A 25,876-nucleotide genomic window follows, 5' to 3' on the forward strand; every position below is an offset into this window, starting at 1 on the left:
CAATCCAACCCTCCCCAGCCCCCTCCCCTTGGCACCCACAAGTCTGTTCTGTATATCTCTGAGTCTGTCTCTATTTAGTTTGATAGTATTTTGTTAAGGACTTTTTTTCCTAAATTATTTATTTATTTATTTTGGCTGTGTTGGGTCTTCGTTGCTGCACACAGGCCCCCTCTAGTTGCAGCAAGCGGAGGCCACTCCTCACTGCAGTGCACGGGCCCCTCACTGTGGTGGCCTCTCCCGTTGCAGAGCTTGGGCTCCAGGTGTGCGGGCTCAGTAGTTGTGGCCTGTGGGCTTCAGCAGCTGTGGCACACGGGCTCAGCTGCTCCGTGGCGTGTGGGATCCTCCCGGACCAGGGCTCGAACCCGTGTCCCCTGCATTGGCAGGTGGACCCCCAACCACTGCACCACCAGGGAAGCCCATTGTTGAGGATTTTTGCACCAATGTTCATAAGGTATATTGGTCTGTGGTTTTCTTATAGTGTCTTTGGTATCAGGTTTATGCTGGTCTTATAGAATGAGTTAGGAAGTGTTCCCTCATCTTCAGTTTTTCAATTTTTTAAAAAAAAGTTTGAGAGGAATTGGTGTCAGTTCTTCTTCTTCTTTTTTTTAAATAAATTTATTTATTTTTGGCTGCGTTGGGTCTTTGTTGCTGCACGCGGGCTTTCTCTAATTGTGGAGAGCGGGAGCTACTCTTTGTTGTGCTGCCCGGGCTGCCCATTACAGTGGCTTCTCTTGTTGCGCAGCACGGGCTCTAAGCACGTGGGCTTCAGTAGTTGTGGCTCGCGGGCTCTAGAGCGCAGGCTCAGTAGTTGTGGTGCATGGGCTTAGTTGCTCCGCGGCATGTGGGATCTGCCTGGACCAGGGCTCGAACCTGTGTCCCCTTCATTGGCAGGCGGATTCTTAACCACTGTGCCACCAGGGAAGTCCCCAGTGTCAGTTCTTCTTTAAATGTTAGGCAGAATTTGCTATTGAAGCCGTGAGGTCCAGTTCTTTTCTTTGTATGGAGAATTTGATTGTGGATTCAATCTCCTTCCTAGTTATAGGTCTATTCAGATCATGTATTTCTTCCTGATTTAGTCTTGGTAGGTTTTGTGTTTCTAGGAATTTGTCTGTTTCATCCAAGTTATCCACTTTGTTGGTGTACAGTTGTTCACAGTACTTTCTTATAATCTTTTTTATGTCTGTAGAATTGGTAATAATATCCCCACTTTCATTTCTTTCTTTTTTTAAGTTTATCTTTTTATATGAAGTATAGTCGATTTACAGTGTTTTATTTGTTTCTGATGTACATCAGAGTGATTCAGTTTTATGTGTGTGTATATGTATTCTTTTTCATATTCTTTTCCATTACGGTTTATCACAGGATATTGAATATAGTTCCCTGTGCTCTACAGCAGGACCTTGTTGTTTATCCATCCTATATGTAATAGTTTGCATCTGCCAATCCCAAACTCCCATGCCATCCCTCCCCCACCCTCCTCCCCCTTGGCAACCACAAGTCTGTTCTCTACGTCTGTGAGTCTGTTTCTCTTTTGTAGATATATTCTTTTGTGTCATATTTTAGATTCCACATGTCAGTGATGTCATATGGTATTTGTCTTTCTCTTTCTGACTTACTTCACTTAGTATGATCATCTCTAGGTCCATCCCACTTTCATTTCTGATTTTAGTATTTTGAATCTTTTTTCTTCGTCCATCTAGTTGAATTTTTGTCAATTTTGTTGATCTTTTTGGACAACCAACATTTGGCTTCGTTTATTTTCTCTGTTGTTTTTCTGTTCTCTATTTCACTTATCTCTGCTCTAATCTTTATTTCTTTCTTCTTTCCTCTGGCTTTGGATTTAGTTCTTCTTTTTCTAGTTCTTTACATTGTAAAGTTAGGTTACTGATTTGAGATCTTTTTTTTTTTAATGTCTGCATTTATAGCCATAAATTTCCCCCTTAGCACCGCTTCTGCTGCATCTCATAAGTTTTAGTATGTTGTGTTTTTGTTTTCATTCATCTCTAAGTATTTTCTAATTTCCATCATGATTTCTTCTTAGATCCATTGGTTGTTTAAAGAGTGTTGTTAAATTTCCACAAAATCGTGAATTTTACAGTTTTCTTTGTTATCGATTTCTAACTTCATCCCGTGGTGGTTAGAAAAGATACTTTGTATGATGTCTATCTTTAAAATCTATTGAGACTTAATGTGTGCCCTAAGGTATGGTCTATCCTGCCAAATGTCCCATGTGCACTTGTGAGAACGCGTGTGCTGCTGTCAGGTGGAGAGTTCTCTGTGTGTCTGTTAGGTCTAGTTGGCTTATTGTGTTAAGTCCTCTGTTTCCTTACTTCTGTCTGGTTCTTCTGTCCATTATTGAGAGTAGAATATTGAAATCTTCAACTGTTACTGTAGAATTGCCTATTTTCCCCTTCAAGTTGTCAGTTTTTGCTTCATGTATCTTGATGGTGTGTCATTAGCTATGTAAATATTCATAATTGTTATATCTTCTGGCTGTATTGAACCTTTATGAATATATAATGTCTTTCTTTGTTTCTTGTAGCCTTTTTTGATTTAAAGTCTGTTTTGTGTAGCCACTCTTCCTCTAACTTGTTTACTGTTTGCATGGAATATCTTTTTCTATCCTTTTAGTTTCAACCTGTTTGTGACTTTGGATCTCAAGTGAGTCTCCTGGAGAAAGGATACAGTTGGATGATGTGTTTTTCGCCATTCTGGCAATCTCTGTCTTTTGATTGGGAGTTTAATACATTTACATTTACAGTAGTTACTGATAAGGAAGGACTCACTTCTGTCATTGTGCTATTTGTTTTCTATGCCCTGTAGATTTTTTTGTCCCTTATTTCCTGCATTCCTGTCATATTTTATGTTTATTTTTTTAGTGAAATATTTAATTTTTTCTTAATTTCTTTTTGTGTATATTCTATAACTATTTTCTTTGTGGTTACCATGGGAATTACATTTAACATTCTAAAGTTATGGCATTCTAATTTGAATTTATAGCAGCTTAACTTTAATAACCTACAAAACCTCTGCTTTTTTATAGCTCCGTCTCCACCTCTTTCAGTTGTTGATGTTGCAGAATGATATCTTTATACATTGTGTGCCCTAAAACATAAACTACTAATTATTTTAAATGCACTATCTCCTAAAGTATGTAAAAAACAAGGTTTGGAATCACAACCCGGAGTTACAGTAATGCCAGCTTTAACATTAATGTTTTTTCCTTTAAAAGTATTAGTCTCTTAAATCATGTAGATAACAAAAAGTTACGAACCATTGTTATAGCAATACTGGCTTGTATAATAGCCCACGTATTTACCTTTATTGAGATCTTTGTTTCTCCACATGGCTTTGAGGTACCATCTAGTGTTCCTTCATTTCACCTACAGGACTCCCTGAGCATTTCTTGCAGGTAGTCCTAGTGGTCACGAACTCCCTCAGCTCTTGTTTATCTGGGAATGTCCTCATTTCCCCCTTACTTTTTTTTTTTTTGGCCGCACTGCATGACTTGTGGGATCTTAGTTCCCCAACCAGGGATTGAACCTAGGCCCTTGGCAGTGAGAGCGCGGAGTCCTAACCTCCGAACTACCAGGGAATTCTCTCCCCGTTACTTTTGAAGGACAGTTTTGCTTGGATAGAGGAGTCTTTGTTAAGAGGTCCCCCCCCTGCCTTGAGCACTTTGAATATATTGGCTGTCTTTTGCCTCCAACATTTCTGATGAGAAGTCTGCTCGTTATCTATTCAAGGATCCCTTGTATGTGACAGGTTGCTTTTCTTTTGATGCTTTCAAGATTCTTTGTGTTTTGAAAGTCTGGTTATAATATTTCTCAGTTTGGGCTTCTTTGAGTTCATCTTCCTTGTAGTTTGTTGAGCTTCTTGGATGTTTATATTCATGTCTTTCATCAAATTTGTGAAGTTTTCAGTGAGTATTCCTTCACATATTTTCTCTGCATGTTTCTTTCTCTGCCTTTTCTCCCTCTGGGACTCCCATAATGCATATGTTGCTCTGTTTCGTCATGTCCCACAGGTTCTTCAGGCACTGCTCACTTTTATTCAATCTTTTTTCTTTCTCCTCCCCAGCCTCAATAATTTCTATTCTCATATCTTTACGTTTACTGATTCTTTCTTCTGCCTGCTCGTATCTGCCTTTGAATCTCTCTAGTGAATTTTTCATTTCAGCTGTACTTTTAGCTCCAGGTTTTTTGTCTGTTTATTTCTTTTTAGCTTACTATCTCTTCGTCGATATTTCTACTTTGTTTATATTAATGCACTGTTTTCTTGACTTTCTCTGCATATTCCTGTTGTTCTTTGAGCATAGTTAAGGCTGTGCTATAAAATCTTTGTCTAGTATATTTGCCATTAAGTCTTTTTCAGGGACACATTCTGTTTAATTATTTTTCCCTTTGGATAGGCCATACGCTCCTGTTTCTTTGTGTGCCTTGTGTTTTTTGTTGAACACTGGGCATTTGAATCTAATAATATGGTGCCTCTGGAAATCAGATTCTGCCCCTTCCGCAGGGTTTGCTATTATTTTGTGATTGTTTTTTTCCCCTGGCTGTTATAGGCTGTGTCTGTGCTGTGGATCAGCCTGAGGAGTGAATTTAATGTCTTCTCAGGTCTTTTCTAAGCCTTCCTCTGGTCATGCGTGGTCACTTTCTAGATTTCCTCATATATGCAGTTGTTTCTGAATGTCCTAGTCTTTAATGAGTGGCTCCCAAAAGGGGGAAAGCACAAATGAAGGGGGAAAGCTGGTGCTGGCCCTTTAAGTCTTTGGGAGGTCTTGAGATGCAGGGGGAGGGGCTGCAGCGAAGGCCGCCTCCCCCTTTTTCTGCGCGTCTGCGGTCAGAAGCAGCAATCAGAGCACAGATCCCGGACATCTGAGGGACAGGGTCCTTCTTCACCCTGGCTCCTGCGAACTGAGTACCAGCTGCACCTAGGACACATGCCCAGCGGCCTGCTGTGCTCAGAGCTGAGACTGAGCGGAATTAACTGCAATTTATGTCCACGTTCTCCCCTGGAAGTTGTAAGACTTCAACAGGCTCTGGAGTTCAACAGTTGTTACGTCAGTCAGATTCTGCCAGTACCGTCGTTTTCCAGGTGGGGGGAGAGGTTTCTGGTGCTTCCTGCCCAGCCATCTTTCCAGAATCTTCTCCGGGATGGGCACTCCATCCAGGCCCAGAGGTGGACAGCCGTGAGCCAGTCTCACCTGGCCCCCGACCCTGGTCCGCGGCATCCTGCCACTTTGCAGAGGTGGCTCGTGGCTGCGTGGCTCTGCCCACGGACCCAGAGGCCTGTGAGGGCCAAGCCTTCAGTTGGCCGACCACCCCGGACTCCAGTGCGGGTGCCCCCTTACCCCATCCCATGCGTGTGCAGGAGCACCTTGTCCTGTGCCGTCGCCCGGGCTGTTTGCTCATGTGTCTGCATTCTGTGGGGAGGACGGATGGTGAGCAAGCGGTCCCATGCAGAGACGGGACGGGCAGAGGGTGGCTAGTGCAGTGGTGAGCACTGCTGGCTGCCCATCAAGAGCGGGCAGGGAGGATGATGGGCCGCCTGGGGCCTGCATTGTGAAAAGGAGCTGGGCCTGCAGGAATCTGGAGGAGGAGCATTCTGGACTCTCGGAGCAGCTGCCCAGATGCCTGGGTCCAGGCCTGGCCTCTCTAGGGAGCTGGAGGCGGGGGGTTGACTGCAGGGAGGCTCTGGGACAACAGGGGAAGCGTGGGGTCACCTTGTGCAAGGGTCACCTCATCTAATGACGGGTTTGGGGTGGGTTTGGTGGGGAGCAGCCTGATCCACATTTTGGGGTCCCGGGGAGGACAGGTGGAGGACAGGTGTGGGCACTGGGCACTCCCTGCCGGAGCCGCACCAGCAGAGGAGATGGTGAGGGACCCCCGGGGAGGGTGGAGACCCCCGTGAAGACAGCTGTTAACAATGGAAGGGGACGCCTGCGTGCGAAGGGGTCAGAGAAGAGAGCAAACTGGACTGAGCCCTGGCGGGGCAGCTCAGGGGTTGCTGGCTGACGGGGCGGGATGGTGGGAGCCGGCGGCAGTGCCTGGAGTCACCCTGTGAAAGGAGCCGAGACCTCCGTGGACACAGGTGGGACCGGGAGCACAGGAGGCGGCGGGGGCGCCTCTGTCCCCGGCGTGAGGTGGAGGGGTGGGCGGGGAGGAGAGCGTGAAGCAGCGGCTCTGATGCGGGAAGCCCCGGGAAGGGGGGCCCTGGCCACATGCCCTTGGATGTCCTCGTGATGCATGGTCCTGGGTCAACCTGCGCACCTGTACGTGGCTGGGCCCTTCCCTGTGCGTGGGGCGCCCCCGGGCGAGACCTTGGTGGGTGAGAGGCGGCCCGCGTTGTGCAGCAGAGGGAGGGCGGTGGAGACTCGGGGTCTGTGCTCTTGAGGTGCAGGGCAGGCGGGTCGGAACAGGGCCCCTGAGTGGGAGCGGCGGCCTCTGTGGTGACAGGGTGAGGGTGTGGCCCTGGGTGCGGCTGGGGTCTGGGTGGGGGTCACTGGGAGGAGGGTGTTACTGGGATGTGACGAGGGGACAGGTGGGTAAGCACGGGCACCAGGGTCATCTGGGGTCCCCCGGGGGTCATGGCTCCTCTGGAAGCGGGTGGGCCCGCCAGCTGCTGTGGCCCCGGGCCGGCCAGAAGCCGAGAGGCCGGTGTGTCCAGAGCAGGAGGCATGAGCTCAGAGGGGCCCTGACCGGGGGCACAGGCGGGGCCTCAGAGCGGGACGGAGGGCCCGAGGCGCAGAAGCGAGATGGAAGCAGGTAGGCTGTTAGGATGCTCACGAATCCTCCAGACTGGAGGTGACGGTGGTGTGGTGGGAAATGATCGAGTCCCGGATGCATTGTGGAGTCTGGGGAGCAGGGCTTGCTGGCAAACGGGGCGGGGGGGGCAAGGGCGCCCCGGCTTTGGGCCGAGGCTGAAGGAAGGGTGAGGCGCCGTCGCCGGCTGGGGCCGGCCTGGGGAGGTGGGCTGGGGACCAGGGGCTGGTTTAGAGGCCGCGACAGACCTGGAGTGGAGGCGCGAGCCCGGCGCCCGGACGGCCCTGGGGGAAGGAGGGCAGAGGTAGAGACCGGGCAGAAAATAGCCGGAGGGGTGTCACTGTTTGGGTGTAACTGTTTCCTTTTCTCTTTTTCTTGATTGAGGTGAAATTCACATAGCATAAAATTGGCCATTAAAAGTGAACAATTCAGTGGCATTTAGAACATCCCCAGGTTGTGTGACCACCGCCTCCGTCTAGCTCAAAGTACAGTTTTCACAGCCAAGAGACCAGATGAGATGCCGGGAGGGTGCCTGGCGGGGAGGGGTACGCACGCGGCCTGGAAGGCAGGAGGACCCCTGGGAGGCAGGCGGCCTGGCCAGAGGCTGCCTGGTCCAGGAAGGATGGGGTCAGTGCCACGGAGGCCAGAGGGGTCTGCGATGGGGGTGGTGGAGCGGTGGGGTTGAGAGGGATGGGGGGCGTCTGGAAGGTTCCTCGGGGCCAAGAGAGGGACTTTGGCAGTGTGCGTGGTGCTGGCCGGAGTGATGGAAGAGCTGGGGAAGGACGGTGCGGGAGAGAAGAGGGAACGAGGCCAGGCAGGTGGGGAGGGCTCAGGAGGGGAGGCTGAGCGAGGCTGGGTCCCGTGCTTGCCTCTCAGTGGACTGGGCACTGGGGCCGGGAGAGAGGAGGTGTGAACCACAGGTATTCACTGAGCGCCTGCTGTATACAGGGTGCCGGCTTTGGCGATGGGAACCACCAGGCACAGAAGCCAATTGCCTGCCCTCCCGGAGCTTCGATTCCAGCGGGAGACAGGATAAACACAGCCCAGGCTGCACTGTGTGTTGGGAAGCGCCAACAGTGGAAACGGGGCGTGGGACCCGGATTGAGGCGAAGGGCGGGCGCTGTACGTGTGGGGAGGGCCCGGCCCCAGCAGATGAGTAACTGTGATGGGCGGTGGGCACAGGCTGTGGGCCCCTAGGCGGCCACTGGGCCTTCTGCCCAGAGCCAGTTGCCTGGCTGTGCCCACCAGGACTCGGCCCTCCTCTGCCTTGCGGGGGCCGAGGTCCCTGGAGCCGGGCCACAGGGTTCGGCCAGACCCACCGTGCCACTGACAGGTCCCGCTGCACACCCTCCTCCCCCTGCTGGGCCTTGGCCGAGGGACACACCTGCTCTTGCTGGCTCAGCCCCAGGACGTGTCTCACCTGGCCTCGGTCGGGCTCCTGGAGACGGAAGTAGTCAGGGGGCTGAGTCACTGAGAGTGCCCTAGGGGAAAGCCGGGCAGAGCCGGGGCAGAGGGAGGGCAGAAGACGGGAGAGGAGCCGGGCGGAAGCTGGCGGCCTGGAGCAGCCTGCTGGGCGGCAGGTCCCGTCACCCTGATTCAGAGAGGGTGCGGCAGGAGCCTGGAGAAGCACAGAGCAGCCCTGGCACTTGAGGGGCCGGGGCAGGAGTGCACGTGGAGACTCAGGCCTGGCCCCTCTCCCGCCCCCTCTTATTGCAGGGCCCTGTGCGCTCCACCCACACCAGCCCATGCCCTTGGCCACCCCGTGGCCCGGGCCATTGGGCAAGGAATCCCTGAGTCCTGGGTGCTCAGAAGTAGACAGAGGGGCAGGGCAGGCTCTGGACGGCTCGGCGGCCCCTTGCCCTGCAGGGACGGGGTGCAGCCAGAGTGGAGCCCGGACCAGGGGTGGGGCCCTCCTGCCCGGGACTAAGGGGGTCCTGGTGCTGGGGTACCCCTACCAGCTCTCCTCCCGCCATGGGCCCCCTTCCACCCCCGGGGCTCTGAGCTCAGGAATGTGGGGCTTTCGCATGTACACGGACACCCCAGCCCTGTGCCTGTCTCCTGGCCCTGTTGGGGAAGGGGGGCTTGTGCAGATGGGGTGGACCTGGCTGTGCCCCAGCGGCTTGGGAGGGAAGCCTGCGGGAACAGCCTGTCCACTAGGAAAGCTGAAGGTCACCCAGCCCCTCCCTTGGGGACCTCCTGCCAACCATGATCCAGCCCCTCATTGCCCCCGCTGCACGCGTGCACATGCGCCCACCCCGGAGGTCCTTGGCCTCGGTCGGCATCCCCAGTGGACAGGCCGGGGCGGCCCTCCTGCCCGAGATTGTGCTGAGAGCCTTTTGTGGGAAGGAGGGAGGAGCTGGCGTCTAGTGAATTACCGATCAGCTGAAGTGCAGGCACAGCGCAGGGAGAGTTAATCCATTAATCGACCAGATGGACACACAGGAGACTGTCCTGGAGCTGCCTGCAGGGCCACGGCGAGGGGCCCGCACACCCCACGGGTCTCCATGTACTGCTTTGGGGGCTTTGGGGGGCGGTCACTCTGCCTGACCCCAGGGACCTTAAACTGTTTCTCAGAGTTACCCCCAGAACTCGCCTCCCAGGGTCTGAATACTTCCTTAAAGTAGGGGCTCTTGATTGGAAAGCCCTCCCGGGGCCCAAAGGCCTGGCGCCCAGGGGTGCCGTTCCTGGCATGTGCTGCTTGACCGGCCCTCCGGGACGGTGAGTCCTGAGAGCAGCAGGTGGTCTGTGGGCTGGGCCGGCAGGCCCTGGACTGGTGCCCTTCTCACTGCCTTTAGGATTTTTGCAGCAATTTGCAGGGGCAGAGGACAGACAAGGGTGACCCGTGCGTCGGGGGCACTGCAGGCCCACTGTGCGCTGGGCAGGCGGGGAGCAGCCGGTGCCTCCCCCGAGCAGAGGCAGGCCTCTCCTCTCCCGCTGGCCTTGCCGTGGAGCCGCGCGTGACGGCAGGGTTGGGGGGACTCCCCCAGGCCCGGACTCTGGGCTTCCCGAACTGCGGTGCGCAGGCTGGGCTTGGGGTCAGGACGCCTCCTGCTTCAAACCTGTTTCAAACCATCTTCTCGCCTTTCCCCGCCAGCCCCTGGGGGAGCCCCAGGAGGGGGCAGCGGGGTAGTCACCTCCCGAGATGATGGACAGGCTTCCTCACCAGCCTGGATGCTGGGCTGGGGCTCCCATGGGCGCCGGCCACCCATACACATCCTCGCGCCCACCTTCTTTGAACCAGGAAGGTGGTTCTGGGGTGGAGGGTGGGAGACATGTGCCTGCCCTCTGATCCCAGCTTGGCCGCTGTGTGACCTCAGACACCATCCGACCCTCTCTGGGCTTTTTTTGCCTTATTGTGTAGAACTGGACTAACAGCAGGACACAGCCTCAGAGGGAGCGGAGAGGAGCGGCAAGGTAACATGGTCGGTCATTGCGCCGTGAGTGTGGTGAGGCCGTAGAGCTGTTACAGCGGCTGAAGCGACCAGCAGGAGGCCGGGCGGCAGGTGCTGAGTCCCGAGGACACCGTTGCAGGTGTGAGGATCTGCAGGACGCCCAGGACAGACCAGGCCTCTGAATCGGCCCATGTGGCCCCCGGGTGCCAGCTGGACGTCACTCTGGGGGACGCACCCCTCGAGAGGGAGCAGGTGGCTGCCCCTTCAGGGCAGGACGCAGGGGGCGGAAGCCCTGACTCATGCTGCTTCTCCTGTCTGTTGGGACAGGTCCGGGGTTGTAGACACATCTTTCTTAAATTCACGTTTATTGAGGTGTGACTTACAGAGGACAAAACGCACCCCTTTGGAATATGGGAGAAGTATCCGCCATCACCCCACAAGCCCCCGCGGGTCCTGCGCAGTCAGCCCTGCTTCCCTGATGACGTAAGATGGGGAGCATCCTCCTTGTGCTTATTTGCCGTCTTCCATCACGTGTTTGTTAAAATCTTTTGCCTATTTTTGTAATTGGGTTGTTTTGTTACTGAGTTTGAATAGTTCTTTTTTTTTTTTTTTTTTTTTTTTTGCGGTTCGCGGGCCTCTCACTGTTGTGGCCTCTCCCGTTGCAGAGCACGGGCTGGGCTCCGGACGCGCAGGCTCAGCGGCCACGGCTCACGGGCCCAGCCGCTCCGCGACGTGTGGGATCTTCCTGGACCGGGGCACGAACCCGTGTCCCCTGCATCGGCGGGCGGACTCTCAACCACTGCGCCACCAGGGAAGCCCTGAATAGTTCTTTATATGCTTTGGACACAAACCTTTTATCAGATATATGATTTGCAAAATTTCTCCCAGTGTGACTTGCCTTTTCATTCCCTTGACTAGTGCCTTTCAAAGAGCAGATTTTTAAAAAATTCTGATAAAGCAATGTCTCTTTCTTTAAAAAATGGGTTCTGCTTTTAGTGTTATAGCTAAAAAGTCTTTGCCTAACCCAAGGTCACAAATATTTTTCTCCTATTTTCCTTTGGAAGCTTTATGGTTTCAGGTTTTACATTTGGTGCTCTGATACATTTTGAATTACTTTTTGTATATGGCGGGAGGTTTGGATTGAAGTCTAATATTTGCAGATGATACCTGTTTCAGCTCCATTTGTTGAAAGATTATTCTTTCTCCACTGAACTGCCCGTACACCTTTGTCAGTAATTGGTTGTCCACACATGTGTGGCCTATTTCTGGACCCTCTATTCTGTTCCGTTGATCTGTTTGTTTTTTTTTGCTGATACCAACACCATCTTGATAACTGCGGCTTTGCAATAAATTCTAAAATAAATTCTAAAACCTTCATCTTTGTTCTTTTTCAAAGTTGTTTTGGCTCTTCTAGGTCCGCTGCATTTACCTACGGATTTTAGAATCAGCTTGTTAATTTCTGCTCTAAAAATCCTGCTGGAATTCTGATTGGGATTGCATTGAATCTATGGATTAATTTGAGAGAGTTTACATCGTAACAATATAGAGTGTTCCAACCCATGAAAATAGCATCTCTCACCACATATTTGGGTCTTTAATTTTTTCGGCAATATTTTGTAGTTTTCAGCGTACTGTTTTGCATATCTGGTCATATTTACTCCTAAGTATTTAATATTTTTTATGCTATTGTAAATGGTATTCAAAATTTTTAAATTGTGGTAAAATACATGTAACATAAAATTTGCCATTTTACTCCTTTAAGGGTATAGTTCGGTGGTGTTGAGAACATTCACATTGCTGTGCAGCCGTCTCCAGAATGTAATTGCATTTTTAAATGTCCAGTTTCTGGCTGCTTGTTGCTGGTTTATGGAAATACGACTGACTTTTGTATATTTATCTTGTATCCTGCAACCCCGTTGGTTAGTTCTGGTAGTGTTTGTGTAGACTCCAGCAGATCTTCTATATGGATAAACATGTTGTCTCTGCATAGACCCATTTTACTTCTTCCTTTCCAACCTGGATGCTTTTTATTTATTTTTATTGCCTCACTGCACTGACCAGAACCTCTAGTGTAGTGAGTGTAGTGTTTATGTTGTTTTAAATTTTTTAATAGCTTTACTGAGATGTAATTTATATACCATACAATTCACCCATTTGAAGTGAACAATTCAGTGGTTTTCAGTGTACTCACAGGGTTGGGCTACTGTCACCACAGTCGATTTAAAAACATTTTCATTATTCCAAAAAGAAATGCTATCTCTCCCCATTCTTCACATCCCCCCAACCCTAGACATCCACTGTTCCCTCCGGGGTAATGTTGGATAGAAGTGAATAGAGCAGATATTCCTGTCTAGTTCCCCGTCTTAGCGGGGAAGCACTCAGCCTTTCTCCATCGAGTATGATGTCAGCTGTAGGTATTTCACAGATGCCCTTTATCTAGTTAGGGAAGTTCCCCTCTATTCCTAGTTTTCTGAGGAGTTTTATCAGGGTGTTACATTTCGTCAAGTGCTTTTTCTGCATCTGTGGAGACGATCGTATGGCTTTTCTTTCTTAATCTGCAAATATGGTGAATCACACCGACTGATTTTCAGATTTTATGCCAGCCTTGCATTCTTGGTATGAACCCCTGTCGGTTGCAGTCTTTGTACTTTTTACATATTGTCGGATGTGCGAATTTTTATGGACATATTTTCATTTCTCTTGGGTAAATACTGAGGAGTAGAATTGCAGGGTGATAGGAGAGATACATGTTTAATTATGTAAGCAACTGCAAACCGTTTTCCAAGGTGGGTTGAACCAATTTATGCTCCTGCCGGCAGTGTCTGAGAACCCTGCTCTGCGCTCTCATCCGTACCGGGTGGTACCAGTCTCGTAAATTTTACCCTTTCTAGTGAATGTGTGACAGTGTCTTATCACCATAGCTTTTTATTCTTTTTTTTTTTTTTTTTTGCGGTACGCGGGCCTCTCACTGTTGCGGCCTCTCCCGTTGCGGAGCACAGGCTCCGGACGCGCAGGCTCAGCGGCCATGGCTCACGGGCCCAGCCGCTCCGAGGCATGTGGGATCTTCCCGGACCGGGGCATGAACCCGTGTCCCCTGCATCGGCAGGCGGACTCTCAACCACTGCGCCACCAGGGAAGCCCCCCACCATAGCTTTTTTAAAAGGCACCAACTTCCTGCTCTTTAAGTGACGACTTTCTGTTGCCCCTGCCCCCAACACTTGATTTCGCCGTGTCTTGTCTTCTTACTGTTATATGAAAGGCTTAGGGTCTCCGTTCCTTAATTTTAAACTTCTGTGAGCCCTCTTTGGAAGGAGGCCGCCCAGGTTGTATCTGTGGGCACACACCTGTGCACACCCTCACACACACAGTGGGCGGGCGGGCGGGCGGGGATCAGTGGGTCCCGGTGCCGGTCGCATGACACTGGGCAAGTGTGTCGCCTCTCCTTGAACTTCGGTATCTGTGATCAGAGATGGACGGTGTGGGCAGTGGCCTCGAGGCATCAGTTCTAATCACCTGCTTCCTTAGGCTGCTCTCCGCGTCACACCTATTTCTCTCTCTAGAGCAGAGCTTGGCAGATGTAAAGGGCCAGATAGTGACTGTTTTAGGCTTTGTGGACCACACGTTCTCTGTGACAACCACTCAGCTCTGTCCCTGTGCCACAGAAGCAACCATGAGCAGAATGTAAATGATGGGCATGGCTGAGCGCCCATGGTTTGTAAAACTTTACGAGACCAGGCCCGAGGGCCGCCGTTTGCCAATCCAGTCCCTGCTAAAGTGTCCTGTAAACAGGGCTTCCGGGATAGGGGACAGACAGTCTCCTGCTGGAGCCTGTGTGAGAGGATGGGGGCACGTGGGCACCGGTCCTGGCCCCGCGGCAGGGCTGGATCTTCTGGTGGCCCTTGTTCAGCCAATCTCAGAATTTTCACTTCAGTAGACAAAGGCTGTGAGGGGGCCCGGAGCCAAGGTCCACGCTCAGAGCAGAACCCAGCAGCATCACCGAGCTGTGCACAGGTGGTCTCCCCTGCACCAGGGCCCTCCCGGGGGCTCGTTTCACCCATCACCCTAGCAAGTGGCTGCCGTCGTCCCAGCACACAGAGGAGGAGGGTGAAGCCCGGAGCGGTGCCGCCTGCCCCGGGCCCTGGGAGGACGGAGCACGGTGGGTGAGGGTGGGGCCGCCCTCCGGGACCTCACTGCAGTCTTTCTCCGCAACCCCGGGACGCTGCCGCTCCCTGCAGCGCGTTCTTCCCCGGAAGCCGTGGTGCCTGCCCAGCGTGCCCTCACCCCGCTGGTACACGTCTGTTGATGTGGATCCCGGGCGCTGGGACCTAGGGCCTCAGGATGCCATAGAGGACGGGCAGATAGACTCCCTGCTAAACAGACAGCCCCACGTCTCTGGGACCTGACTTGTCCTCACAGCAGTCCCCTTGGCGGTGTCCGTCCCCCTCTCTCCGGGCCTCTGTCCTCCGGGCAGTGACTCAGGGGTCCAGCTCTTCCCCCTGCCCCGGCCCCCGAGTCCCCCGTCAGCCCAGGATGGGCCCGGAGCACGGCGTGCGGGGTGTGTGGCTGTCGGCCGGGCCTGGGGGCACGTGGGTCCCCCTGCTCACGCTTCACTGGCCAGACTCGGGTCCCGTGGCCACGCTGAGCTGCAGGCGAGGCCGGGAAGTGTCGGCGCCGTGACCCCACGGAGGGGCAGACGCTGGCGAGCGGCAGGTGCTGGGGGCCGGGCCAGGGTGGGCCGAGCTGGAGCAGCCCCTGGAACCCCCAGGACAAGCGGTGCGGCTGGCCCAGCCGGGCTGTGGTGGCCGCCGGGCAGGGAACCTCTGTGCCCAGAACTGTGCTGTCAGTGGCCTCGGGACGCACAGCCCGGAATGGCGGAGGGGGGGCACCCGGCGTTTGGCAGGCGGGTATAACAGGGCCGCGGGGCTCAGTCGGGAGTCCTCCGGGGTCCCGGTGAGCGGCCAGGTGCCAGGAGCTTGGGCAAGGGTGCCACAGCCCCTCCCCCTGCCCCGGTTCAGTTTTCTAGCGGTCCTGTCCCCGTCCCCATTGCAAATGGGTCCCTGCACCACGGGACATGTAGCGGCCACCCCGCTCGGGCCCCGGGTGCCTGTCTTCTCCGTTCACTTGCTCTCGGACCTGCTAGCTTTCCGTCCGGATTTCCTCACTTCCGCAGAGGGGGCACCGCTGCTCGACCCGGCGGGGGGTGGGGGAACGTGGCTGGGCTGGGGCCTGGCAGGGGGACCCCGGGTGGGTGCTCTCCTGGGTCCTCTTTGCAGCAGCCAAGTGGTTTCTTGAAAGTGACACCCGTGGGGAAGCACGTCCTGAAGATACAGGGCTGATGTGGCACGTCGGTTCCTGCAGGCGCACGTTTTCCGCCGCCCCCCGAGCTAGTGGAAACTGGTCACGAGTGGGGGTCTTCTGTCCAGGAGCCCTTGGGCTGGAGGTCTTCTGGGGCTCCCTGGCCCCCAGTGTTTCCTTCTGCCCCCTCCCCAGAGGCTCAGAGCTGGGGCATGCGGCCTCCTCCCTACCCAAGCCCCCTGTGCCCACCCACCAGGGTCCTCACACACCCGTGCACCCCAGCACATCGGGGGCCCGACTTGTGGCCGCTGCCAAGCCCTTGCCACCAGAGTACCTCCCCGGGTCACATTCAGGGCAGTGGGGTGGTGGCCTCTCCCTGGCATCCCCCCAGCGGTCACCCTGGGGCAGTGGGAGGGAGCTTGCAGGCCCCCCACCCATGTACGTTCCGGGGGCCGAGACAGCCCGTGGTGAACAGGGACCTAAGTGCCAGGACGGGCCGATGCCGGGGAGAGAGAGGTGTCGCGAGGGGTGCGTGGGGCCCGGCCGCGGTCAGGGAGGCCCGGGGGGGACGTATGAGCTGGGGCGGGGGTGCCGGGGCAGAGGAGAGGTCCCCAAGGCTCCACCCAGAGAGTTGACGTGATGAGCGTCTGTGTGCCCCGCGGGCAGAGGCTTGGCCGGGGGGACGCAGGGCAGCAGGGCGCGAGGCTGGGAGTCAGGAGGATGGAGGGGCCCCTCCGCTCACAGCCCTTCTGAGCTGGGGTGAGGCCCGAGGCCCCCGGGTCTCTGGGCTGCCCCGACCCGTGCTGGCCCCGGTTGGGAGCCACCGCTGTCAGCCAGCCCCATGCAGGGGGGAGGCAGGGCAGGGGCCCCCCCGGAGGCCTCGGAGCGCCTGCCTCTGCGTCCCTGGGCAGGGCAGCCCCTCCCCCGCCGCCCAGCTGCAGCCCGGCCCCCGACCCTGAGAGCGGCCAGCATCCCTCATCAGGAGGCCGGGCTCGCCGGTGCCCACAGCGCCCCGTGGAGCGTCTGCCGAGAGGCTGGGGCAGGGGCCTCGGGATGACACGGCCTTTTGACTCCCGAAGCTCCTCTGCTCCACGTGCCACCTAGACTGTGTCACGGGCCGGAGACCTACCTCCCTGGCTTCCCGTTTCTTCCACGAGACCCTAGCGCGGTCACACCCCGTGCGGCCTTGGGACTGGATGGCTGTGAGCTGGGCCGTGAGTGCCAGACAGGCAGGGAGGTGTGTGTGGGCCCGGGCCCCGGGCTGGAGGGGTCTTGACCCAGGAACCAGAGGTGCCTGCCTCCCCTGCGGATCCCCCGCACGCACGCACGCACGCACGCACGCACGCACGCACGCTGTGTGGGCCGGTGGCTGCGGTTTGGTCTCTGAGGAGGGCTCTGACCCTCTGGCACCAGCGTGGGTTCTTGGGGGTCCCTAAAGGGAGGTGCAGGGCTGTGTCCTCAGTAGGGTGGGGGCCTGGGCCGGCCCCCCGTGGGCACAGCCACCTCCCAGCCTTGTCTTTCTTTTATTTATTTTTGGCTGAGTCCGGCCTTCGTTGCGGCGCACGGGCTCTTCGTTGTGGTGCGCCGGCTCCTCTCTAGGTGCGGCATGCGGGTTTTCTCTTCTCTAGTTGTGGCGCACAGGCTCCAGGGCGCGTGGGCTCTGTAGTTGCGGCACGTGCGATCTTAGTTCCCTGACCAGGGATCGACCCCACGTCCCCTGCATTGTAAGGCAGCTTCTTTACCACTGGACCACCAGGGAAGTCCCCCAGCCTTGTCTTATCACAGAAGAAAGTGTCCTCCTGACCTAGGGCTGGGGCATCCACGTGCTGATCCCAGCGACCCCCGGGTCTGTGGGCTCCCGGGCCCCTCGGGTGGCAGTGACCGCAGGGTGGGCTCAGTGCTGTGCTCTCACACGGGCGTGGGGGGTGTTTGCTAGTTTAGGGGCTGGGTGCAGACCAGCCCCCCAGGGGCTCCCAGGGAAGCCTGCTCAAGCTGGTGGCCCTCGGCTGGGAGCCACTGGGCATCTTGATTTAGACCAGTCTGATACAGAAGCTTCCCTGAGAGACGGGAAGCCTTTACTGGACAACCTGTCCTCTCCAGAGAAAGCCTCCTCTGTAGGACTCCTTTCCGCGGCCCAGCCCCCCACGCGGTTACCACGTGGATGCACAGATGGGGAGGAACTGGGGGCTCGGGCGCCAGCACCCACTTACCCTCCGCCCAACTGAACAAGCATCACGTCCCTCACTGTCTACGGTGCCGCTGTCCAGCTGAAAAATTTCAAACCTCTCCAAGTGTGGACACAATTGGGCCTCCACAGCCCCGCCCTAGCCTCATTCTGCTTTTTCCGTTGCCTCAACTGCAGGACGTGACACATGTTGGCGTGTCCTGGTCACGCCTGCCGGACGGGCACTGATCATGGGTTCTCATCAGCACGTCGCCCCAGTGTCTCCCACGCTACTGTGGTCCACTCAGGGTTCCCTCGGTCCCCGGGAGCAGCTAGGATGATGAGGTGGGGCTGCTCCTCTGTGCGGGGGGCAGGGACCCCCACTCTGGGCCCCCAGAGCCTGTGAACCTGGTCTCCTGGCCGGCCTCCCATTGCACAGACGAGACCAGGGCCAGAAAGGGAGGGGGCCTTCCAGCCCTGTGGGCCCTGGGCCAGTGTTCTGTCCCCTCTGGGGGACCCTCGGGGTCAGCGCCCCCTGAACATCTGGCCTTGTCTTCCAGATCCTGACTGGGCCTCATACACCCTAGGGGTGTTCATCTGTCTGAGCTGCTCTGGAATTCACCGGAACATCCCTCAGGTCAGCAAGGTGAAGTCCGTCCGCCTGGACACCTGGGACGATGCCCAAGTGGAGGTAAGGCCAGGCAGGGGTGCCAGGTGGGGAGGGGAGGACACAGGCCTGTCCCGTTGCCCTGGGTGACCTCGGCGCCACCCTCTGGGTCATGACACCTCAGAGGTCGCTCCATCTCTGGTGCCCCAAGGGGGCCTGGGCTGTCAGGGATTCCAGGCTGTGGGGAGACCATCCACAAGTGTCGGGAGGCCAAGGGGCCAGCAGCTGGACCTCGGCCCTCCTGTGCCGCTGCCCCCGCCCTGTGCACCCGGTCCCAGGACTGCCTCTCCCTGCCTCCCTCTTGCGGCAGCCGCAGAGTGAATGAATGAGCGAGTGAGCGCGGGGGACTGTTGATTCCTCTCCGTGGGCAGAGCCTGCGGCTTTGGGCCCATTTCCCCACACCTGGGGCATTCTGGTGCTCAGGGAACACAGCATATGGAGCAGCTATGCAATGGGACAGGCCCTCTTGTTGTTCGGGTTTTATTGCCATTAACCTTATGGAGAGTCGCAGAAGGTAACGAAAGTCAAGCCCTTCACTGAGCCACCCACCCACCCACCCACCCACCCACCCACCCGCCCACCCATCCGCCCACCCACCCGCCCACCCACCCACCCACCCACCCACCCACGCATCCACCCACCCACCCACCCATCCACCCATCCATGCATCCATCCATCCATCCACCCACCCATCCATCCATCCACCCACCCATCCACTCACCCATCCACCCACGCACCCACCCATCCACCCACCCACCCACCCATCCATCCACCCACCCACCCACCCATCCACCCACCCACCCACCCACCCATCCACCCACCCACCCATCCACCCACCCACCCACCCATCCACCCACCCATCCATCCACCCATCCATCCATCCACCCACCCATCCACGCATCCACCCACCCACCCACCCATCCATCCACCCACCCACCCACCCATCCATCCATCCACCCACCCACCCACCCACCCACCCATCCACCCACGCATCCGCCCACCCATCCGCCCACCCACCCACCCACCCACCCATCCACGCATCCACCCACCCACCCACCCATCCACCCATCCATGCATCCATCCATCCATCCACCCACCCATCCATCCACCCACCCATCCACTCACCCATCCACCCACGCACCCACCCATCCACCCACGCACCCACCCATCCACCCACCCACCCACCCATCCACCCACCCACCCACCCACCCATCCACCCACCCACCCACCCATCCACCCACCCACCCACCCACCCACCCACCCACCCACCCATCCACCCATCCACCCATCCATCCACCCATCCACCCACCCATCCATCCACCCATCCATCCATCCACCCACCCATCCACGCATCCACCCACCCACCCACCCACCCACCCACCCACCCACCCACCCATCCATCCACCCACCCACCCACCCACCCATCCACTCACCCATCCACCCATCCACCCACCCATCCATCCACCCACCCACCCATCCACTCACTCATCCACCCACCCACCCACCCACCCACCCACCCATCCACTCACCCATCCACCCATCCACTCACCCATCCACCCACCCACCCATCCACCCACCCATCCATCCATCCACCCACCCACCCATCCATCCATCCACCCACTCATCCATCCATCCATCCATCCACCCACCCACCCATCCATCCACCCACCCACCCATCCATCCACCCACCCACCCATCCATCCACCCACACATCCACCCACCCACCCACCCTCCCACCCACCCATCCACTCACCCATCCACCCACCCATCCACTCACCCATCCACCCACCCATCCACTCACCCATCCACCCATCCACCCACCCATCCACTCACCCATCCACCCATCCACCCACACATCCACCCACACATCCACCCACACATCCACCCATCCACCCACCCATCCACCCACCCACCCATCCACCCACCTGACCCGTGTTTATTGCACAGTTGCTATGGGGGGCCTGGCGAGTGGCTGGCCCCTGGAGAAGGCCTTAGAGAGGGGGACACGCAGGTTGCTGGTGGGCAGGGGGTGGTGACTTGGGCCGGGGTGGCAGGCAGGGCCCCCCAGCCTGACTGAAGGTGAGAGCAGGGCACAGCCTGGGGTAGTGAGTTCCAGACAGAGGGCTGTGGCTGTGGAGGCTGCCCAGGTGGGGCCTGACCCCTGACGGAGGCTGTGGGGAGATGTGTGGGAGCCGAGGGGCAGGCCCCCTAACTCCTCAAATTTGACTCCAGGGTCAGGGGTTCGGGGGCATGGTGACCATGCCCACCCAGCGAGAGGAGGAGTTCCCTGGCTGGTGGCTGCCTCAGGGCTGGGGATCCAGGCTCGGTGCTCCCTGTGTGCTCCCCCTGCTTCCGGGAGTAGCAGTTTGCTGCTGTCCATGCAGCCTTGGTGACAGCAGCCTCCCGGGCCTACCCAGGCCTTCCTGCCAAGTCAGTCTGCAGGTAACGAAGCCGCCCTGTGCACGTGGAACATTCACACATGTGGCTGGAGGTACCCTTACCCCAGTGGTCAGACAGCGGAGGCGGAGGCTGCCTTGACGCCCCGCAGGGGGTGATGCCTCGTGAGGAGAGAGGGAGAGGGTCCTGGACACGGGTGCCACCAGGAAAGCTCTGCTTTCCACCTGCGAACGCTCGTGAGAAGGTCCGAAGAGAGGCCGGGTTGGTGCCAGTGGTGCAGGCGTGGGACGGGGGCGCTGGGAGCTGAGAGGGGCCTTCATCCCCTTTCTGTCGTCTGCCCCTCTTCTCCGCCATTAAAACAGAGGTGACCTCGAGGGGCTGGAAGGGCTTGGCCTGCAGGGTGCTGGACCCCCGCCCCAAGGTGGGGCGGGGCGGTGTGGACGGGGGCCTGCCGGGCCTCCGGGCCCCGGTCCTCCCCTCACTCTGCCCGTGAGTCCCTGGGCTGGTGGTTGGCTGGGGGTCCTGAGCCTGCGTGAGCCAGGCCCGCTCCCGGGAGGGCGGCCGTGATGCGGGGAGCTCGGCCCTGGCTGTGGGCCAGGCGCGCGGGACCCTCGTGCATGCCTTTTCCTTTTGTTTCTTTTCATGATTTTCCCCCAAACTTTGTATTTCTCTATAGCATCTCCTTTAGAGAAGCTTATTGAAATATAATTCACAAGGCACACAACTCGCTCTTTGAAGCCCAATTCAGCGGTTTATGGCACAGTCACTGAGTTGAGCAATCGTCACCACAGTCAATTTTAGAACATTTTCATCACTTCAGAAAGAACCCCGAGCCCTCAGCTCCCACCCCTCCCCCAGGCCTAAGCCACCACGCGAGCGCTTCCCCCACTTTATAAAGGCCCAGTGACACCCACTGTGTGGACAGACCACCGTCACTGGTGGCGGACCCTGGGGCGTTTCCCCATGTCCGCGTGCACAGACTCCGGGGAATGCGGGTGCCCCTGGGACGGCCGTGTGTCTCAGGCCGTGGCTGCCCAGCGCACCCCTGCCTGGAGAGTCCCAGTTACTCAGCAGGCTCCTCCGTGCACACAGGGGCGCAGGGGGTCTTCCCACCGTGCCCACCGGGCCAGCGGAAGCGTCACCTCCTGCGGGGGGCAGCGACGGGGCTCACATTCCTCGAAGGGGAGTTCAGAGGCTCTGTGACTAGTTTTAAGGACTTTGCCAGTCTCCCCCTCTTAGCCACGCCTGCACCCGCACGTGTGAGAGCGTTTGCCCGCGTTCCTGCCGACCCCTGTCTCCCAGGGCCCGTCTTTGCCGACAGAGAGGTGAACCCTTGTTCCCAGCGGGGTCTTTTCTCGTCTTGAGTGAGGTGCAGCGTCTTAGGAGACATTTCAGAGCCATCTGTGAATTTCCGGGCCCCGGGCCGCTGCTGTGAGCTGCTTCCGTTTTCTCGGGGGTTTTTGCGTAGGAGGGCTGCAGCCCTCAGAGACGGTAGGTGAAGGCGTTTTTCTCAAGGGTGTCTTTTGACTCTGCTCATGGTGGTTTTTGCAGTGGAAACATTTTTACTTTGAAGTAATCACATTTATCAACCTTGCCTTTTGTGGTTTTAGGGTTTACAGCACACTTAGATAGGCCTGCCCTACCCTCAGATTATTTTTACTCACAACAGCCTGATTTCTGTCATTCACACACCATACACCTCACCCTTTTAGAGTGTACAATTCAGTAGTTTTCATGAATTCTCAGGGCTGTGCAACCATTGCCACGATCTAATTTCAGAATATTTTCACATCCCCAGATAAGCCTGTACCCACTAGCCGCCACTCCCAGCACTGTCCCTACCCCAGCTCCTCCTGAGAGCAGGGCCTCTGCTTTCTGTCCTGGTGGATTTGCCTGACCCGGACACTTCGAGTCGGTGGACTCACACCACGTGCGGCTCCTGTGTCCTCTTTCACTGAGCGCCATGTGTTCAAGATTCATCTACGTCACCGAGGTGGCAGCACTTCGTTGCTTTTTATGGCCGAGGTCATTTCCATCGCATGGATGGACCACATCTTGTTGATCCGTTCCCCAGCTGATGGACCTGGGTTGTCTCGTTTTTCCAGCTCTTCCGAACAATGCTGCTCAGAATATTTCTGTGCTTTCAGTCCTCTCAGAAGGGAGTGGCACTGCCGGGCCTTACGGTGGCTCTGTGTTTAATGTTTGGGGATCTGCCAGGCTTTTCCCAGCACGGCTGCCCATCCCCACCAACGATCATGTGGATTCCAGTTTCTCTGCGTCTTCTCCAGCATCCATTGCCATCTGTCTGACTTCAGCCGTCCTGCTGGGTGCATGGCGGGCTCTTGTGGTTTTGGTTCCCATTTCCCTAACGATGAGTAACGTTGAGCATCGTTTCATGTGCTTCTTGGCCATTTGTGTGTCTTCTTTTTTTTTTTTTAATAAATTTATTTATTTATTTATTTTGGGCTGTGTTGGGTCTTCGTTGCTGCACGCGGGCTCCCTCTAGCTGCGGCGAGCGGGGGCTACTCTTCATTGTGGTGTGCAGGCTTCTCATCGTGGTGGTTTCTCTTGTTGTGGAGCACGGGCTCTAGGCACGCGGGCTTCAGTAGTTGTGGCACGTGGGCTCTGTAGTTGTGGCTCACGGGTTCTAGAGCGCAGGCTCAGTAGCTGTGGCTCACGGGCCTAGTTGCTCCACGGCATGTGGGATCTTCCCAGACCAGGGATTGAACCCGTGTCCCCTCATTGGCAGGCAGACTCTCAACCACTGCGCCCCCAGGGAAGCCCCTTTTTGTGTGTCTTCTTTGGAGAAATGTCCATTCACATCCTCTGCCCGTTTTAACGTGGGCTGTCTGTTGACTATTGAGTCCTTTGTGTATTCTGGACACAAATCCCTCGTCAGATTTAGTATTTGCAAGTAGTTCTTCTCATCCTGTTGGTTGTATTTTAACTTTACTTTAAATTTTTTTTTTTTTTTGTGGTACGTGGGCCTCTCACTGCTGCGGCCTCTCCCGTTGCGGAGCACAGGCTCCGGACGCGCAGGCCCAGCGGCCATGGCTCACGGGCCCAGCCGCTCCGCGGCACGTGGGATCTTCCCGGACCGGGGCACGAACCCGCGTCCCCTGCATCGGCAGGCGGACTCTCAACCACTGCGCCCCCAGGGAAGCCCTAAAATAATACTTTTAAAATGCAAAAAGTGCAGTTTATATTCTTAAGGAGCTATGTAATTTTTTCAATTACTGAGGTGAAATTCATGTAACATAAAATTCATTTTAAAGTGAACAATCAAAGTGGTACATGTATATAATGGAATACTACTCAGCCATAAAAAAGAATGAAATAATGCCATTTACAGCTACATGGATGGACCTAGAGATTATCCTACCAAGCGAAGTAAGTCATAAGGAGAAAGACAAATACCATATGATGTCACTTATATGTGGAATCTGAAATACGACACAAATGAACCTATCTATGAAACAGAAACAGACTCACAGACATAGAGAACAGACTCGAGGTTGCTGGAGGGGAGGGGAGCTGGGGGAGGGAAGTCCTGGGAGTTTGGGATGAGCAGATGTAAACTATTATGTATAAATGGATAAACAACAAAGTCCTACTGTATAGCACACAGAACTATATTCAATATCCTGTGATAAACCTAATGGAAAAGAATATGAAAAGAATATACAGTATGTGTAATTGAATCACTTTGCTCTAAGCAGAAATTAACACAACTTTGTAAGTCAACTATACTTCAATAAAAGAATTTTTTTAATAAATTTTATTTTTGGCAGCATTGGGTCTTCGCTGATGCGCGCGGGCTTTCTCTAGTTGTGGCCAGCGGGGGCTACTCTTCCTTGTGGTGTGTGGGCTTCTCATTGTGATGGCTTCTCTTGTTGTGGAGCATGGGCTCCAGGCGCGTGGGCCTCAGTAGTTGTTGCTTGCAGGCTCAGTAGTTGTGGCTCGCGGGCTCAGTAGTTGTGGCTCGCGGACTCAGTTGCTCCGTGGCATGTGGGATCTTCCTGGACCAGGGCTTGAACCTGTGTCTCCTGCGTTGGCAGGTGGATTCATAACCACTGTGCCACGAAGGAAGTCCTCAATAAAATAAATGTTTAAAAAATGAAGCGAATAATCCAGAGACAGGAACATACAATGGGGGAGAGTCTCTTCTATAAATGGTGTTGGGAAAACTGGACAGCCACATGCAAAAGAATGAAACTTGGACCACTTTGTTACACCGTATATGAAAAATAAACTCAAAACGGATAAAGACCTAAGTGTAAGACCTGAAACCATCGATTAAAGACGTAAATATAGGACCTGAAACCATAAACCTTCTAGAAGAGAGCACAGGCAGCATATGCTCTTTGACATCCGTCTTAGCAATATCGTTTTGGATCTGTCTCTCAGGCAAGGGAAACAAGAGCAAGAATAAACAAATGGGGCTACAGCAAACTAAAAAGCTTTTGCACAGCGAAGGAAACTGTCAACAAAATGCAAAAGCCACCTACCGAACGGGAGAAGATATTTGCAAACAATTTATGCAATAAGGGTTATTGCACAAAATATACAAAGAACTCATACAACTCAGTACCAAAAAAAGAAACTGTCCAATTAAAAATGGGCAGAGGACCTGAACAGACATTTTTCCAAAGAAGACATACATATGGCCAATAGGTAGGCACATGCAAAGGCTCTCACTGTCGCTAATTATTAGAGAGATGCAAATGAAAACCGCAGTGAGGTACCACCTCACGCCAGTCAGAATGGCCATCATTAAAAAGTCTACAAGTAATAAATGCTGGACTTCCCTGGTGGCGCAGTGATTAAGAATCCGCCTGCCAACGCGGGGGACATGGGTTCAAGCCCTGGTCTGGGAAGATCCCACGTGCCGCGGAGCAGCTAAGCCCGTGCGCCACAACTACCGAGCCTGCACTCTAGAGCCTGCAAGCCACAACTACCGAGCTTGTACTCTAGAGCCTGTGCTCCGTGGCAGGAGAGGCCACCATAGTGAGAAGCCCGCGCACCGCAACAAAGGGTAGCCCCTGCTCGCCGCAACTGGAGGGAGCCCACGCGCAGCAGTGAAGACCCAACGCAGCCAAAGATAGATAAATAAGTAAATTCATTAAAAAATAATAATAGTAATAAATGCTGGAGAGTATGTAAAGAAAAGGGAACCCTCCTACACTGGTGGTGGGAA

The 25,876-nt window shown here is 55.4% G+C and overlaps 1 protein-coding gene across 3 annotated transcripts in view; it reads left to right on the forward strand.

The window, feature by feature from the left end:
* The window catches only part of ADAP1 (ArfGAP with dual PH domains 1), a 71,963-nt gene that overhangs the window by 19,899 nt on the left and 26,188 nt on the right, over window positions 1-25,876 (forward strand). For all 3 annotated transcript variants that reach the window (XM_060125224.1, XM_060125225.1, XM_060125226.1), the window contains exon 2: window positions 18,176-18,306. In XM_060125224.1, coding sequence (XP_059981207.1) covers window positions 18,176-18,306 — 131 coding nt within the window. The remainder of the gene's footprint in view (window positions 1-18,175; window positions 18,307-25,876) is intronic.

The sequence above is a fragment of the Lagenorhynchus albirostris genome, chromosome 15 (genome assembly GCF_949774975.1).
Source record: "Lagenorhynchus albirostris chromosome 15, mLagAlb1.1, whole genome shotgun sequence".
In the NCBI taxonomy this organism is placed as follows: Eukaryota; Metazoa; Chordata; class Mammalia; order Artiodactyla; family Delphinidae; genus Lagenorhynchus; species Lagenorhynchus albirostris.